The sequence below is a fragment of the Thunnus albacares genome, chromosome 22, assembly GCF_914725855.1.
Source record: "Thunnus albacares chromosome 22, fThuAlb1.1, whole genome shotgun sequence".
Lineage (NCBI taxonomy): Eukaryota > Metazoa > Chordata > Actinopteri > Scombriformes > Scombridae > Thunnus > Thunnus albacares.
This window is the reverse complement of record NC_058127.1, coordinates 6,594,741-6,611,607: the sequence shown is the minus strand read 5'-3', so window position 1 is coordinate 6,611,607 and position 16,867 is coordinate 6,594,741. Positions and strand designations below refer to the sequence as shown.

The following is a 16,867-nucleotide window of genomic DNA, read 5'->3' as shown; positions in this document are numbered from 1 at the left end:
ATATGCTGATACAGAATAAAATGTTATTGTACATACCTACAGTTATCTGTCCACAAGGTGGTGCTGTGGTTAACTGCATCAGATCATCCACTGCAGGACACAAAACATCCAACTAACAGGAAACAGATGAGCAAATGTATTCAGATTACAGCAATACGACACAGAAAATGATAGAAGTATAAAATGTACTGCAGCAAAGAGACTCTTGAAATTTATTGTCATTGATGTTAAGTCCTAATATGACTACATATGTTGTACTTCCATCCAAGTATTGGACCCCAGGGCGATTAGCTGTTAGAGATGCACTGTGACATTATTAAAAGAACTTCCTCTGATGTCCTGGACCGAGTTGAACCTGCCCTATCATCATAAAAGTATCCCAATTTTTTAATTTCCATTTTAGTCACTGACTCTAGAGATGGCAGTGTTATCACATATGTGATTAAAATAACGCAAACAAGCACACAGACAAACTCACACAGCAGACATTTGATCTGGTGATGAATGGATTCATGATTTGAATACACACTGGTGATTTGAATCCTGTTAAATGTTCTTGGATAAAAATTAATCATATTGTTTCAGTTTAGCTGCATGTAATTTATTACTGCTTTTACAATCCTTCTCAGTTAAAACATTGATCTGATCTCTTCAAAAGATTGTAGATTGTTAGTTTATATAGAACCCTGTTAAATTTGCTACATTCTTTGAAAAACACAGGTTGTTTAAGTACTGTTCTTTAGTTAGTCTTTCCGTCCCCACCCTACACACCTGTTCCCTATTTCCCCATTACCCCAGTAGTATATATACCGGTCCACTGTCACTCCACACCAGATTGTATCTTGTGCTTCCTACCGGAGCAGTCCAGCAACTACTTTAGTCTGTTTTTCTTTGACCCTTTGCCTGCTCTTTGGGACTTTTCCCAGTCTGCTGAGTTTCGACTTCTTGCCTGTTTCCTCTACCATAATTAATGCTTGACATGGTACCTCACCTGTCTGAGTTGTGCTCATGGGACCAAGTGTTTCTTTACTGAGCCTTGATAGTTTATCAAGTTGTGACTCTGTTTCCTGTCCAGTTAGCCGGCCACCATATTTGTTTTAGAAAACAAAGAGTTGCAATTTGATAAATTTGATAAAAATAAATAAATCATGATGATTATATTAAATAGGTTTATGCAGCCCCTCAGACAAGCTGATGGCCAGCTTCCAGAAGATGTCCCTTGACAGACTTTTGGCAGCTCTGGAAGCTATGTAAACAGTAGTTGTAGGATTTCACTTCTTTTTCTAGCTCTTTACTCAAAACAGAAACTTCTCAAATACATCTATATATGTTAGAGCCCAAATCCAATCCGACACCAGTGTGTAGAACCCCAGAGGCATCGCTGTTGTTCTGTCCAGTAAAAACATGAAGCTTCACTTTACATTCAGACAAACTAACGTGGCAGAGCACAGAGCTACACAGATCAGTTCATCAGGTCATGTACTTCCCGGGATGACGACAAAGGAGTCAGGTTGCTGCTGCGAGATGACCAGCTGGTCTCAGGCTAGCTGCTCCTCACATCTCCGAAAACGTCAAAGCAGATTTACATACAGGCGTTATATGGATAAATTGACCACATACTGGGAATTTTCATGGTTACTTTCTTGCCTGAAAAAAATATTGAAACTTAATAAAGTGGAGCAGGTGGATTGCACTTCATGCTCCGGGGAGAAAGGCTGGTCTGTTGTGCTGGCTCTCTGTATATACACTAATATCATGCACACAAATTCATCAAAATGTGGGAACAAATTATATCTCATGTGCATGATGTAGTAAAACGTGGCCTCAATATGTATATTTTTTTGCCCGTGTCCCCTTAAGGGCTCCGTATATTACAGACTTGTTCTACTAGTTTACAAATATTCCTGATGTGAACAAATCTTTATGCTACTTGAAAGCTAATCTTTACTTCAACTTCCTGGTAATGATGTCTCAATATGTTTGTTTGTGTCCTCAGTTCCCTTTTTGTGAGAGATGTCAAGATAGGTAACTATATATAAGAGGTGGTCTTTGTCTTGTGAAACACCTTCACACAGATAGGCTGAGCTGAAGCTACAGGCTGAGAAGAGCAGATAATTCAGCAGCAGGTGTGCTATGAACTCTTAATTTTTGAACAGTCACTACCTGTCATCTGCTCCATACAGAAGTATTAATAACATGTTTGTTTCTCTTAACTGAAGGCTCTTATCATCTTCAACATCATCTTCACCATGAAGATGCTGACTGTGGCTGCACTCATTTGTACCATTATGGCTCTGACTACAGCTGATGGTGAGTTTTCTTTATAGAAAGTGTTACATATAATTAAAGACATAGAGAAACTGTATATATTGTCTGTAAACAGTAACAATCCAGTCAATAACTGTTATGTCAAACTTTCTAGCTCCTCCAGAAGCCAAAATCCAAAATGACCAAACGGGTAAGTAGCCTTTGTATTTAAAATATATTGCACTTTGTTATGATGATACATCTATTTTTTACCTTTCTTCTTTTCTTAAATGTGTTGAATTACCAGTTTGTCTCTTATAAAGGCCACTATGTCACTTTTGTTATGTAATGTCATATTATACTGTGTTGTGTTACGTTATTTTTTGTTATAGCATTTTCTATTATGCCATCAAATTTGATTTTATATCATGATATGAAAATTCAACACACACACACTATTCTCTAATCATCCTCAGCAGAGGCAGACCTGGTCAAAAGGATTTTTTGGTGTTCCTATGGTTGGAAAAAGATCAATGGCCGCTGCTTCCGCTACGTTCCAACACAATTGCGTTGGGTTGACGCTGAGGTAATAAGGTTAACTTTGATTCCATATGCCTACTACTGTACATGATGATTCAAAGATACTACACACTAACCATAACAATCTCAAACAACGTCTTAAAAAAAAGTTTATAAAAGTATTCAGCATTCTGATAGGACTGGTAGATCAAACCCAAGTGCAGACAAATGCAGGCAGATGCAGAAATGGACAGTCAACTGTCAGTCAAACCTCAGAAAACTGACAAATTGATAATAACTACACAGCTCACATCCCGACTATCAAACAACACAGACAGGTACCACAGGAAGGCCTACAAAAAGTTTCATCTTGAGCTCCTTTATCATCGTTCCTCTGGCCTCTGGCTGACTAATATCATTATTGGCGTTGCCAGGATTTGAACTCTCTCTGCTATTTTTACTAGTTTCTGGTTCCTCTTGATGCAATTTGATAATGAAACAATGCCTTTTTATCACTGCTAGCATACCAAACCAAACTGAATAACAGTTTACTCCAGTAAATTACTCAAGTAAGTTACTCAAATAAATTTTGGGGGATCATATTGTTCACTGGGAGATTGATGGAGGGTTGATATCACTTTGGTCTTGTAATATGTAATGGGTAATTAAAGTAAACTTGCCCAGGGGATTCCAGTGAATTGAAGGTTGCTGTAGCTATTGGGATCACTATATACAAACAGCAGCCAAATGGATATCAGTTAGGACTTTTTTAAAACATCTGTCTATGTTGTATTCCTATATTTGGTTCATAGCAACTCCTGCCTCTCTCTCTCTTCTATCTCCATTGTAGAAAGCCTGCCAGGCCATGGGTGGAAACCTTGCATCGGTACATACCTATGGGGAGTACCATAAGATTCAGATGATGATAATTGGTGCCAGTCACGTGTACAGACCGGCATGGATTGGAGGCTCTGATGCACAACAGGTATTTTATTCATTATTGCACAAGGTCCGACATTTACTTTATTAAGCTTTTTTTTTTTAAATGAATGTAATCTTAAATTCTGTCTTCTAGGAGAATGTTTGGCTGTGGAGTAATGGGAGGCAATTCAACTATCGGAACTGGTGTTATGGACAACCCAATAACTTCAAGGGCAGGCAGAACTGTTTAACAATGAATTCTCCAGGTAAATGAATGCAGTATATGAGTGATGTTAATGATAAGGGTAAACAGTGAAAAAGCTCAACTTTGCCCCAAGATAAATTGATATCCACAGTTTCAGGTTTTGGTTTGTGTAGTGGTTACTGACACTTGTGGGGGTTTTTTTTGGCTAGTTACAGCTCGAAGGTGCTGGAATGACGATTTCTGCTACAAACGAAAACCATCTGTCTGTGTCAAGAACCGCTGGTGATTCCTGACAAAGAGATGTGGAGTAGCACAAACACTGATGGAGGCGTGTTTATGTGCATATTTTTAAAAGCATCTGTCTTTGTGTTGATCAGTCTAATATGACCTGAAGGCTCTATAACTCATATTACTTCACATTATTATTTCATTTCTATCGCTGTAACGCTACTTAAGGAATGAAACGACAAGTTATGTAATCAGAAGCTGGACTGTTCCTAAGGCCTTATGCCTTTAATAAGAGCAGATTGAATGTGTTTTGAAAGAATGCCTTTAGCACCTTATTCTTGAGAGTGTACAAGAGCTGCAACTAATGATTATTGTCAATTGTTTTCTCGATTAATCAATTAGTCATTTGGTCTATTAAATGCCAGAAAATTATGAAAAATGTTTCCAGCACCCAGGATGCATCCTCAAATATCTTGTTTTGTCCTGACCAACAGTACCCAAAGATATTTTACTATTTTTTACTAGCATAGAAGAATAAAAAAATCAGAAAATATTCACTTTTAAGAAGCTGGAACCAGAGAATTTGAGCATTTTTCTTAAAAAATGACTCGAAATAATTAATTGATCATCAAAATAGTCTGTGACTAATTGACTTATTGATTCTTCGACTTATTGTTGCAGCTCTAGAGTGAACTGGTCTTTCTTGTCTCATGCAAAAATAAAACGCTCAAGCATTGAAACAAGCTGGTCTGTGACATTAATAATACTGAATACACTAATTATTTCGAGTGCCATGTGGAAATTTCTATCTTACAAGTAATGACAGTGATGTTACACACTTTTCAGGTCAAAATGCTTGTCACTATCACAAAACAGACATACAATTAAAGCAACATTATCCAAACCTATTGCAGACCTTTGTGTTTGTAAGAGTTTGAAACTGTAGACAAAATTTCTGCTGTTCAAATGAAAAACAAATCATCTTTAAGAACTTGCAGACATGCAAATGCAGTGATCTTATTGGTTAGCAGGTATTTGCTCATATTCAATACTAGATGAAAAGTTAAGGGATCACCAAAGTGATTACAGTTCATCCTGAGGGAGACATGAACATGTGCTCCAAATTTTATGGCAATCCATCCAATAGTTGTTGAGAAATTTCAGTAATATATATATATATATATATATATATAACAATGGATTATGGTCACAGGCAATGTTTTTTCAAATAAAGGAAGCACTTTGTTTATTTAGGAATTTAATACTGGAGACTGGAGTTCATGAAGTTCCCCTAAACTAAGAAGAGAGGTTCACAATTTTTCAAGTTTGTCAGACAATAATCTAGATGACTGGAAATGAATGCATGAAACAACTTTTCAGAATTTGACCAGATTCCTAAATATTATAATACTGTACTGTGTCAATGAGATCTCCATCTAGAGCATGGATAACATTTTGTGCTCTTGTAAAATGCACACATTTAGTCTTTTATGAGTATACAACAAGCTGTAAATTGAACATAGAGGCCTGGAAGTCATCAAAAGCAGACTGTAACCTGGAGAAGGCCTGGTCTGAGACAGGATGGTATCATCCACATAAAAATTATAGTACTGAATTGGAAAATAAATATTATTTATATAGAGAGTAAATAGCAAGAGGCCTAATATTGCTCCTTGTTGGACACATATCAATAATTTGGGGGCTAACAATGGTAGCTGTAAAGAGATTGTTTTTATGTGAGACCCTGATGTGTTTCTTTAACATAACTTGTGGATGTTCTCATTAAAATCACTTAAGTAATAATCCTGATATAACATTGCCCAAGTACATTTCTCAGAAGTATAAATGTGTGTATTCAAGAAAAGAGATGTTGATAAATTATTGCATCAGAGTTATTGTATCTTTGCCACATACATTTCAGAGTGAAGAAGAGGATTTTAGTTATTGCTAAATCTTCCTTAAAGGCTTTTTATACTGAACGGCATGTATGGAGTTTGTCTCTTTTCTGCTACAGCATAGATATGTGCTCTGTAAATCGCATGTCCCATGTTTTCCTTTGAGAAAAAATCAAAAAGGGAGACATTTATAGTTTTAAGGTTTCATGATGGCGCCCCTTATCTTTACATTAATTTGTCTCTCCAGCTACATATATGACCAATCAAATTGCTTCATTTTAATAATAAAAAAATTCTGACGATAAATTTAAAAAAAACAACCCCCCCCCCCACTGGCATTATTGTTAACAGCAAAAACGGATGACTAAATGTTAGTTAATGTCAGTTGGACATTAACTGTTACATTACTTTAAAACATTACCAGCTTTATTTTCAAACAGCAGTGCAATCAGGGTGTATTTTGTAATGACTCTCTTCTGTGGGAATACTGCCTCCTAATAATTATGTTTATATAATGCTGATTTCTTTTCCCAAATTATGTTGTGATGAGAAACATAATTATTACCTGGATTATGGTCACAGGCAATGTTTTTTCAAGTAAAGGAAGCACTTTGTTTATTTAGGAATTTAACACTGGAGACCGGAGTTCATGATATTTCCCTAACCTAAGAAGAGAGGTTCACAATTTTTCAAGTCTGTCTTAAAACAACAGTCAGGTGCTCAAATGAACATTGAAATAGGTTTTGCTCACTGTAGTCATTCCTCTTCCTCCTCTCTCATACCGGCCAGTAGAAGATTCCCTCCAAATCTGCTTACAATGTAAATGAAGGGCGCCAAATTCCGCAGTCCTCGTTTTGGGCAAAAATTTATTGAAGTTTATCTGAAGATAATATGAGGCTTCAGCTGTCTGAGTTACTCAAATAAAGTGAATATACTCCACAGTTACAGTCTTTTTAGTTAAAAATTCCGGTGTTGTGTCTCGACGGAGAGTGGTTTCCTGTTTAGCTGCAGTGGTAGGATTGTAAACAAAAAGAGAGACTTTGGCACTAAAAAGATAGTAACCTTGAAAAATATTAACTTGATTTGACTAATTTGAACAGCTGAAGCCTCATATTAGCTTTTTATTGCATGAAATCATGGTGAAATTTCGCCACATTTAGTTCTGTGTCTTTTTTTCTTTGTAGCCTTTTTTTGCAGTGTATAAAAAAGATAACACACTGTATGTGAAAGTTGGTCTTTCTCTTATTCAGCAGCTTCTCAAAGGAACGCCAAAGTCACACTCTCACACCTCACACTGAGAAAGATGATAATTCTGCAGTAGATTTTGCTGACTCTTCTCACTTTTCTTCTGCTTTTTTACTACTGTGCCATATCTTCAAGTATTAGTCACTTGTCTGTCTCAGAGGCAATTATCATCTTCAGCATCTTATCATCTCCACCATGAATATGCTGACTGTGACTGTGGTTGTTTGTGGCCAGGGCTGAGTTTGTTTGCATGTGTACAATGCGTACACTTCTAAAGTAATGTAGCATGGAGACACAAATGCAATCAGACACAAAAACCACTTCTACATTTGGTCTGAAATTACTGGTAGCAAGAGGTGCAGTTACTTTTAAACTTGGTTCAACAGTGCTGTCAAATGCTGACCAGTATAAATATTTAACATCTCACTTTTAAGGAGGGTTTTAGTGTTTTAGTTAATTCTGCAGGTATGGCACTGTGATCAGTGCTTAGTAAACTCAAACTATGTAAAGATCTGGGATTTTGTACTTATACACATTTGTATAAGTCTTGTGTGTGTCCTATGCATCTGGCATTTGGGGGTTCTGTGAACATGTGAACTGTAACACCGTATAGTACAAAGCTATTCAATTGTTTTGGGGAGTTCATAAACCTACACACAGTTAAATGTTTGGTTAAAATATTTAGGTGATTTGTACTTATTTTGGCTGATGGTAGGTAATGTGGAAAGTGTTGATTATATGGGCAATGTGTACTGATACAAGTAACACTGTTGTTTACCTGCTATAGGTGGGGAAGAATGAAATGCCCCTATGAGAAATATGATTCTGCCTAGACAGATATGAGGGCCTGTTTAAGGGGAGAGTTGTTGGTTTTAGGAGAGAGCAAAAAGAAAAGAGAAGATGTCCATGTTAGTGATGGGGGAAACAAAGCTCTTTGAAGCATTGAATTCATTAAATTAAATTAAATTTATTTGATTATACAGCGTCAAATCATAACAAAGTTATCTCAGGGCACTTTTCACATAGAGCAGGTCAAGATCATACTCTTTAATTTACAGAGACCCAACATTCCCCCATGAGCAGCACTTGGCAACAGCAGCAAGGAAAAACTCCCTTTTAACAGGAAGAAACCTTGTACAGAAACAAGCTCTAGGTGAGCAGCCATCTGCCTTGACCGGTTGGGTTGAGAGAGAAAGAAGGTGGGGGAGAGGAGGAGACTGAGACACAGAGAAGCATAATAACAACACTAATAATAATAACAATCATAATAATAATAGAGATATGTCTAGTAATAATTAATAGCAACAGTAGGAGATGGTGTCGAGGCAGAAAGCACAAAGACTCCAGGGAAGAAGTCAAGTTAGTAACATGCATTAATGGTACATGGATGTGTACGGATGGAGAGGAGGAGGAGGAGAGAGGAGCTCAGTGAATCATGGGAAGTCCCCTGGCAGTCTAGGCCTATGGCAGCACAACTAAGGGCTGGTCCAAGGCGAGTCTGGCCGACCCTAACTATAAGCTTTATCAAAACAGAAAGTTTTAAGCTGTAGGCTATTAAGCTTACTCTTAAACCAAATCTGAAAGATGGTTCCACAGGAGAGGAGCCTGATAGTTGAAGGCTCTGCCTCCCGCTCTACTTTTGGAGACTGTGGAACCACAAGTAAGCCTGCATTCTGGGAGCACAGTGTTCTAGTGGGATAATAGGATATTATGAGCTCTTAAAGATATGATGGTGCCTGACAATTAAGGTCTTTGTACGAGAGGATTTTAAATTCTATTCAGGATTTTACAGGAAGCCAGTGCAGCAAAGCTAAAATGGGAGAAATATAATCTCTTTTTCTAGTTTTTGTCAGTACACATGCAGCTGCATTCTGGACCAGCTGGAGAGTCTTTAGAGACTTATTAGGGCAGCCTGATAATAAGGAATTGCAATAATCCAGCCTAGAAGTAATAAATGTGTGGACTAGTTTTTCTGCATCTTTTTGAGACAGGATGTGCCTGATTTTTGCAATGTTATGTAGGTGAAAGAAGGCGGTCCTTGAAATTTGTTTTATGTGAGAGTTAAAGGACATATCCCAATCAAAGATAACTCCCAGATTCCTTACGGTGGTGCTGGAGGCCTGGGTAATGCCATCCAGAGTAGCTGTATCATTAGATAATGTGTTTCTAAGGTGTTTAAGACGAGTTTAGAGTTTAGTAGCAGAAAATTACAGGTCATCCATGTCTTTATGTCCTAAAGGCATGCTTGGAGTTTAGTTAACTGATTGAATTCATCTGGCTTCATTGATAAATATAATTGGGTATCATCTGCATAACAATGAAAATTTAGGTGTGTTTCCGAATAATATTACCTAAAGGAAGCATATATAAGGTGAATAGTATCAGTCCAAGTACAATCAATATGAAGGAATTACAGTGAAAATGGTTCGCAGTTTCAAGGTTGAGACCGGGATTAAACCATAGTCAAACTAGTCTGAATAAATCACATCTGCCTCCTATCACCTACCTAGCCACTCTGGTCAGACTTCCTCACAAAGGGTTACACTTTTTAGTAAAATGTCCTTAATTTCTGGTGAGTTTTTCTGGATGAAGGATTAGCCTATATGAAACCTGTGCTCTGAAGGGAATCTTCTGTGTGGCTGATTATATTTGTAGAGCTTAGTGCAGAGGACAAAGTCCTTTGTTTGAAGTGTAATGTAAGAGTTTTTGTTTTTGTTTGTTTGTTTGTTTGTTTTCTTTTTACAAAGGTTTTACAATTCTTCTCTATTTCTCTTCAGGAAAGAACTAGCACTGTTTGCAAATGAATTATGGAGGTAAAATGTAATTGTAATTATAATTGTAAGTGCTTGATGGATGAGCGGTATGAATGATAAACGGTAGGAGAAAAAAGGTAGAAAGTATATCCATCAATTTTTGACAAATTCTTAACTCTTGAAAAAAAATACTGTTTGACAAAAACCGTCGCTCTAAATCAAGTATTTTTGGATTTATCAAATCAGTTAACAGTTAGCAATACACAGTATCACATTATTTGATAAAGAATTTACACTAATGTAATTTTATAATTGCATTACTGTTAATATAATATATATTATAATAATATATGTTATATAATGTATATCATATACTATATATATATATATAGTTATGTTATTTTATATGGTTTATATATTTAGTAATTTTGTTATTTATGATGTTGTGAATGTATATCACAATTATTATAGCAATGTGATGATGGCAACCAAGGGTTTAGCATGAGCAATAGCATAACAAGTAGGATAAACTGGTGTCATTAGACAGTTTCATGTTTTGGTTTGTTTATTGCTGACTGACCTTTGTGTTTTTGGTACTTGCAGCTAACAAGTGCTGGGATGATGTGCAGTGTAACAGTAAACTTCCATCTGTTTGTGCCAAAAACACTTAAATGATTCCTGGCTGACACAGAGGCATGAAGTACCTATCACTGTCATTTCCTCTTAATGCTGAATCATCTCTGCAGGTCTTGTTTTTCACACCAAACAACTGCACCTGACAAGCTTACTAAACATCTCCAAACCCAGTACATGTTCTAGATTGTGTACAATACTCCAGCATGTAGGTGCATGTATTCATTTGATAATTTGGATGCTTTTATACAATCTGTATCAAATCAATAGTGGTAGCTATAAAAAAAAATGATTCATTGTGTTTCTTCAATATATCTTGTAGATACTGTATACTCATGAGAACCATTTAACCAATAAGCCTGATGCTTGATTCATAATGATAATAATAACATTAATAACCTTTATTTATACAGAATGTTGCAAGACAACATGAAAGAGAATTTCACACGGTTGCCTCTGTTGATTACTTAGAAATAGCAGCTTGTGAATTCAAGAGAGAAGTTGAGTTCAGATTATCGTTTTACATCTGCTGCATCAATTTTGCCTGAGTCATCTTTACTGTAAAAAAGAGGATTTCATTTAATGCTTAATCATCCTCAAAGGCCTGCAAGCTGATTATCATTACCAAAATTGGTCCTTTTTTAAAACTGTAAACCAGTCACAAGGCCGAAATTGTTTTTTCGGTGGGCCATCATGTCCTAGAAAAAACGACTTCTTGAAAGTTTGAGGAAGAAAAAAGAAGAAACTGTCTGACTGAAAAAACATTTTACTTTGCAATGTTCTGCATCAGACGCCTCTCTGATGATGTTGCATAATGGATAAGAATCTAAATCAGCTCATCTTGGGTCGATCTTGGGTCAACGTTCAACATATTATCATTTAACTGTATTTCCTCATTTTGCAAGATATTTTCTCTTGTAGCTTGATAGCAAGTTAATATTAATATTTTTCTCATATTGTCTACCTTTAATATTTTAAAGGACAGGTTTACAATTTTTCAACTCTATCTTGAAACAGTAGTCAGAACATTGTTTCAATGAACATTGAAATAGCTGACAAGAAAATGAACTATAAAAAGAAATGTTTGGATAGGACCCTGGGACCCAACCAGAGATGCCCCCCAACAGCACTGTAGCTTTCTTTATTTTCCTCTCATCTCTTTTGTCCTTTCTGCTCTCTCCCCCCTCTATATCCTTACACACAAACACACACCCATACACACCACACATGCATCTACTATTAAGTCAAATTTTTTTTTAGATTTTTGGTTATTTTGTTCATGTTGTTGTTTTATTTTGGGTTATTGTCTGGTTCTGTTGCTTCTCCCATTTGTACTGTCTAGTGTCATATGTGTTTTTACATTTATCACTTATCTTGCACTGAATAACAACAAACAAACAAAAAAATGAATGACTTTCAATGTTCATATAGACACCTGACTGTTGTTTTAAGACAGTACTCCTTTATTTTGTCTGTGTGTCAAATATAATATAAATAATGCCAAAAGGGCAAAAGGTCACAACTGATAATAAAGAGTTTTTGTGTTGTGTTTTGTTTTCAGTTCCTAATTTGTGGTAGATTTCAAAATAAAGAAATGTTACTAAATATCTGTCTCTTTATTGAAGGTTATCTGTCATTTCATCATCTTTACCATGAAGATGCTGACTGTGTCTCTACTTCTTTGTGCCATGATGGCTTTGACCAGAGCTGTTGGTGAGTTTATTATTATAGATTTTTTTATTATAAAGAGTTATCATGTGAGCCGTAATAGTAAAAGTGATTTGATTCAGTGTTTTATATTTATTGAGAATGTATGGTTTTGTCAAACTGTCTAGCTACTAAAATACATTACATTTTATCACATGCTGGTGCCTGACAAAAGTATAAAAGTGGACAGTCCATGTTCACATAACAACTGTTGCTAATGTAAGCGACGTGGGTGTGTGTGAGTGAATAAATCAGTCCAATAGGTTCTGGGTTTACATGTCATGTCATGTCATGTCATGTCATGTCATGTGATCACTTTCCTGTTTTTCATTTTTACTGGTCAACTCTCCTCTCTCTCTCTCTCTTCTCTCTCTACCCATTCTCAACTCCTCAAAACCCACCCCCTGTCTGAACAGCGCCGCTAAGTGGCTGACACTAGAATATCACCCAAACACTGCAATCACCAAACATATGCAGACAACATGACAGGCAACAATCAGTAAAAACAGAGTAAATCCATGTTTAACTTTATGTTTATGCAACTTCTGCCCATAAAACACAACTTCACTTTTACACTAATATGAAGTCATGCAATTAAAGTGCCCCTCCGCTCAAAAATTTGTTTTGCGTATTGTTCCTTCTGTTGGATGTTTGAGCTTCACTGTGCAATTTTCACATTCATCTGCTGAAAGTGGAAAGTTAATCTGTGCTCAGCTTAAATCTCACTTTAGACATGTAGGTACGAGCATGATTTGTGACATCACAACTAGTTTGGAAGCTAATCGTGGTCCAGTGTGCAACTTACAGATGTGATGTGGAAATTCTTTTGCTCCTGTCCCCTTAAGGGCTCCGTATATTACAGACTTGTTCTACTAGTTTACAAATATTCCTGATGTGAACAAATCTTTATGCTATATGAAAGCTAATCTTTACTTCAACTTTCTGGTAATGATGTCTCAATATGTTTGTTTGTGTCCTCAGTTCCCTTTTTGTGAGAGATGTCAAGATAGGTAACTATATATAAGAGCTGGTCTTTGTCTTGTGAAACACCTTCACACAGATAGGCTGAGCTGAAGCTACAGGCTGAGAAGAGCAGATAATTCAGCAGCAGGTGTGATATGAACTCTTATTTTTTGAACTGACAGTCAATACCAGTCATCTGCTCCATAGAGAAGTATTAATATCATATTTGTTTCTCTTTACTGAAGGCTATTATCATCTTCAACATCATCTTCACCATGAAGATGCTGACTGTGGCTGCACTTATTTGCACCATTATGGCTCTGACTACAGCTGATGGTGGGTTTTCTTTATAGAAAGTGTTACATATAATTAAAGACAGAGAGAAACTGTATATATTGTCTGTAAAAAGCAATGATCCAGTCAATAACTTTATGTCAAACTTTCTAGCTGCTGCAAAAGCCAAAATCCAAAATGACCAAACAGGTAAGTAGCCTTTATATTTAAAATATATTGCACTTTGTTATGATGCTACACCTTTTTTTTCTTTTTTTTACCTTTCTTCTTTTCTTAAATGTTGTGTTAAATTACAAGTTTGTTTTTTATAAAGGCCACTATGTCACTTCTGTAATGTAATGTTATGTTATACTGTGTTGTGTTATGTTATTTTATGTCATAACATTTTCTACTATGCTATCAAATTTGATTTTATATCATGATATGAAAATTCAACACATACACACTATTCTCTAATCGTCCTCAGCAGAGACAGACCTGGTCAAAAGGGCATATGGGTGTTCCTATGGTTGGAAAAAGATCTATGGCCGCTGTTTCCGCTACATTGCAAGACCATTGCGTTGGGCTCAAGCTGAGGTAATAAGGTTAACTTTGATTCCAAATGCCTACTACCTGATGATTCAAAGATACTACACACTAACCATAACAATCTCAAACAACTTTTTAAAAAAAAGTTTAAAAAGTATTCAACACTCTGATAGGATGGGTAGATTGAACCCCAATGCAGACAGAAAGCAGGGAAATGCAGAAATAGACGGACCACTGTCTGTCAAACCACATTTACTGAGTGATAAATTGACCAAAACTACACAGCTCACATACAGACAGGGACCACTGGAAGCTCCCACATAATGTGACAAAATATTCCAGCTCTTTTGTTGTTGTTCCTCTGGCCTCTGGCTGACATCACTATTGGTGATGCCAGGATTTTAACTCTCTGACATTTTTACTAATTTCCTCTTGACGTAATTGTTTCATAATGAAACAATGCCTTTTTATCACACTCCTAGCATAGCAAACCAAACTGAATAACAGTTTACTCGAGTAAGTTACTCAAGTAAGTTTTGGGGGATCATATTGTTCACTGGGAGACTGATGGAGGGTTGATATCACTTTGGTCTTGTAATTAGGTCTTAAAATTAGTAATTTTACTATCATAGAAGACTAAAAAACAGAAAATATTCACATTTAAGAATCTGGAACCAGAGAATTTGAGCATTTTTCAAAAATGACTCGAAACAATTAATTGATCATCAAAATAGTCGGCCATTAATTTTCTGTCAATCAACTAATTGATTAATCGACTTATCGTTGCAGCTCTAGAAAGTTTTTATTCAACTGGAAAATGGGACAAACAAGCAGCCGAGTGAGGAAAATCAGATACTATTTTGTTAGTCAAACATCTGTCTATGTTGTATTCCTGTATTTGTTTCATAGCAACTCCTGTCTCTCTCTCTCTCTCTCTCTCTCTCTTCCTTTTTATCTCCACTCTAGAAAAACTGCCAGGCCATGGGTGGAAACCTTGCATCAGTACATAGCTATCGGGAGTACCGTAGCATTCAGAGGCTGATCGTTCAACGCTGTCACAGCTATAAAGAGATATGGCTCGGAGGCCATGATGGAGAAGAGGTATTCTATTTGTCTTTCCAACAGTTACTTCCTGAAACTTTTTTTTTTTAAATTAATGTAATCTTAAATTCTGTCTTTTAGGAGAAAGCTTGGCTGTGGAGTAATGGTAGGCCATTCAAGTATTGGAACTGGTGTCGTGGAGAGCCCAATAACAGCCGTGGCAGTCAGCACTGTCTGCAAATGAATCATACAGGTAAATGAGTACAGTATATGAGTGATGTTAATGATAAGGATAAACAGTGAAAAATCTCAACTTTGCTCCAAGATAAAGTGGTATCCACAGTTTCTGGTTTTGGTTTGTGTAGCATTTATTGACACTTGTGGGGTTTTTTTGGTACTTACAGTCCGAAGGTGCTGGGATGATGATCACTGCTACAAACGAAAACCATCTGTCTGTGTCAAGAGGCGCAACTGATTCCTGACATACAGGCGTGGAGTAGCACAAAAACTGGTGGAGGTGTGTTAATGTGCATATTTTCAAAAGCACCTGTTTTTGTGTCGATCAGTCTGATATAACCTGAAGGCTCTATAACTCATATTGTTTCATATTATTATTTCATTTCTATCGCTGTAACGCTACTAAAGGAATGAAGTGATAAGTTACGTAATCAGAAGCTGGACTGTTCCTAAGGCCTTATGCCTTTAATAAGAGCAGATTGAATGTGTTTTGAAAGAATGCTTTTAGCAACTTATTCTTGAAAGTGAACAAGAGCTGCAACTAATGATTATTGTCAACTGTTTTCTCGACTAATCAATTAGTCATTTTACTATCATAGAAGACTAAAAATCAGAAAATACTCACATTTAAGAATCTGGAACCAGAGAATTTGAGCATTTTTCTTAAAAAATGACTCGAAATAATTAATTGATCATCAAAATAGTCTGTGACTAATTGACTTACTGATTCTTCGACTTATTGTTGCAGCTCTAGAGTGAACTGGTCTTTCTTGTCTCATGCTCATGATGTGGAGTAGCACAAACACTGATGGAGGCGTGTTTATGTGCATATTTTTAAAAGCATCTGTCTTTGTGTTGATCAGTCTAATATGACCTGAAGGCTCTATAACTCATATTACTTCACATTATTATTTCATTTCTATCGCTGTAACGCTACTAAAGGAATGAAACGACAAGTTACGTAATCAGAAGCTGGACTGTTCCTAAGGCCTTATGCCTTTAATAAGAGCAGATTGAATGTGTTTTGAAAGAATGCCTTTAGCACCTTATTCTTGAGAGTGTACAAGAGCTGCAACTAATGATTATTGTCAATTGTTTTCTCGATTAATCAATTAGTCATTTGGTCTATTAAATGCCAGAAAAATCAGAAAAAATGTTTCCAGCACCCAGGATGCATCCTCAAATATCTTGTTTTGTCTTGACCAACAGTAAACAACCCAAAGATATTTTACTATTTTTTACTAGCATAGAAGAATAAAAAAATCAGAAAATATTCACTTTTAAGAAGCTGGAACCAGAGAATTTGAGCATTTTTCGAAATAATTAATTGATCATCAAAATAGTCTGTGACTAATTGACTTATTGATTCTTCAACTTATTGTTGCAGCTCTAGAGTGAACTGGTCTTTCTTGTCTCATGCAAAAATAAAACACTCAAGCATTGAAACAAGC

At 36.2% G+C, this 16,867-nt stretch overlaps 2 protein-coding genes across 4 annotated transcripts; both read left to right on the top strand.

Moving 5' to 3' along the window:
• Window positions 1–2,024: 2,024 nt before the first annotated feature.
• On the top strand, window positions 2,025–4,860 carry LOC122973387 (ladderlectin-like). Of its 2 annotated transcripts, none has more exons than XM_044340853.1 (7): window positions 2,025–2,126; window positions 2,220–2,310; window positions 2,423–2,458; window positions 2,727–2,833; window positions 3,617–3,751; window positions 3,842–3,953; window positions 4,102–4,860. In XM_044340853.1, the coding sequence occupies exons 2-7, from the start codon at window positions 2,250–2,252 to the stop codon at window positions 4,176–4,178; spliced, it is 528 nt and encodes a 175-aa protein (XP_044196788.1). In that variant the 5' UTR covers window positions 2,025–2,126; window positions 2,220–2,249; the 3' UTR covers window positions 4,179–4,860. The 2 variants fall into 2 exon arrangements, with proteins under 2 accessions (XP_044196788.1, XP_044196787.1); XM_044340852.1 differs by having other exon boundaries at window positions 2,724–2,833.
• Window positions 4,861–13,360: 8,500 nt separating this feature from the next.
• Window positions 13,361–16,197, top strand: LOC122973388 (ladderlectin-like). Of its 2 annotated transcripts, none has more exons than XM_044340855.1 (7): window positions 13,361–13,464; window positions 13,562–13,652; window positions 13,764–13,799; window positions 14,080–14,186; window positions 15,105–15,239; window positions 15,321–15,432; window positions 15,584–16,197. In XM_044340855.1, exons 2-7 carry the CDS (start codon window positions 13,592–13,594, stop codon window positions 15,652–15,654), a joined length of 522 nt encoding a protein of 173 aa, XP_044196790.1. In that variant the 5' UTR covers window positions 13,361–13,464; window positions 13,562–13,591; the 3' UTR covers window positions 15,655–16,197. The 2 variants fall into 2 exon arrangements, with proteins under 2 accessions (XP_044196790.1, XP_044196789.1); XM_044340854.1 differs by having other exon boundaries at window positions 14,077–14,186.
• The last annotated feature ends 670 nt before the right edge of the window (window positions 16,198–16,867 follow it).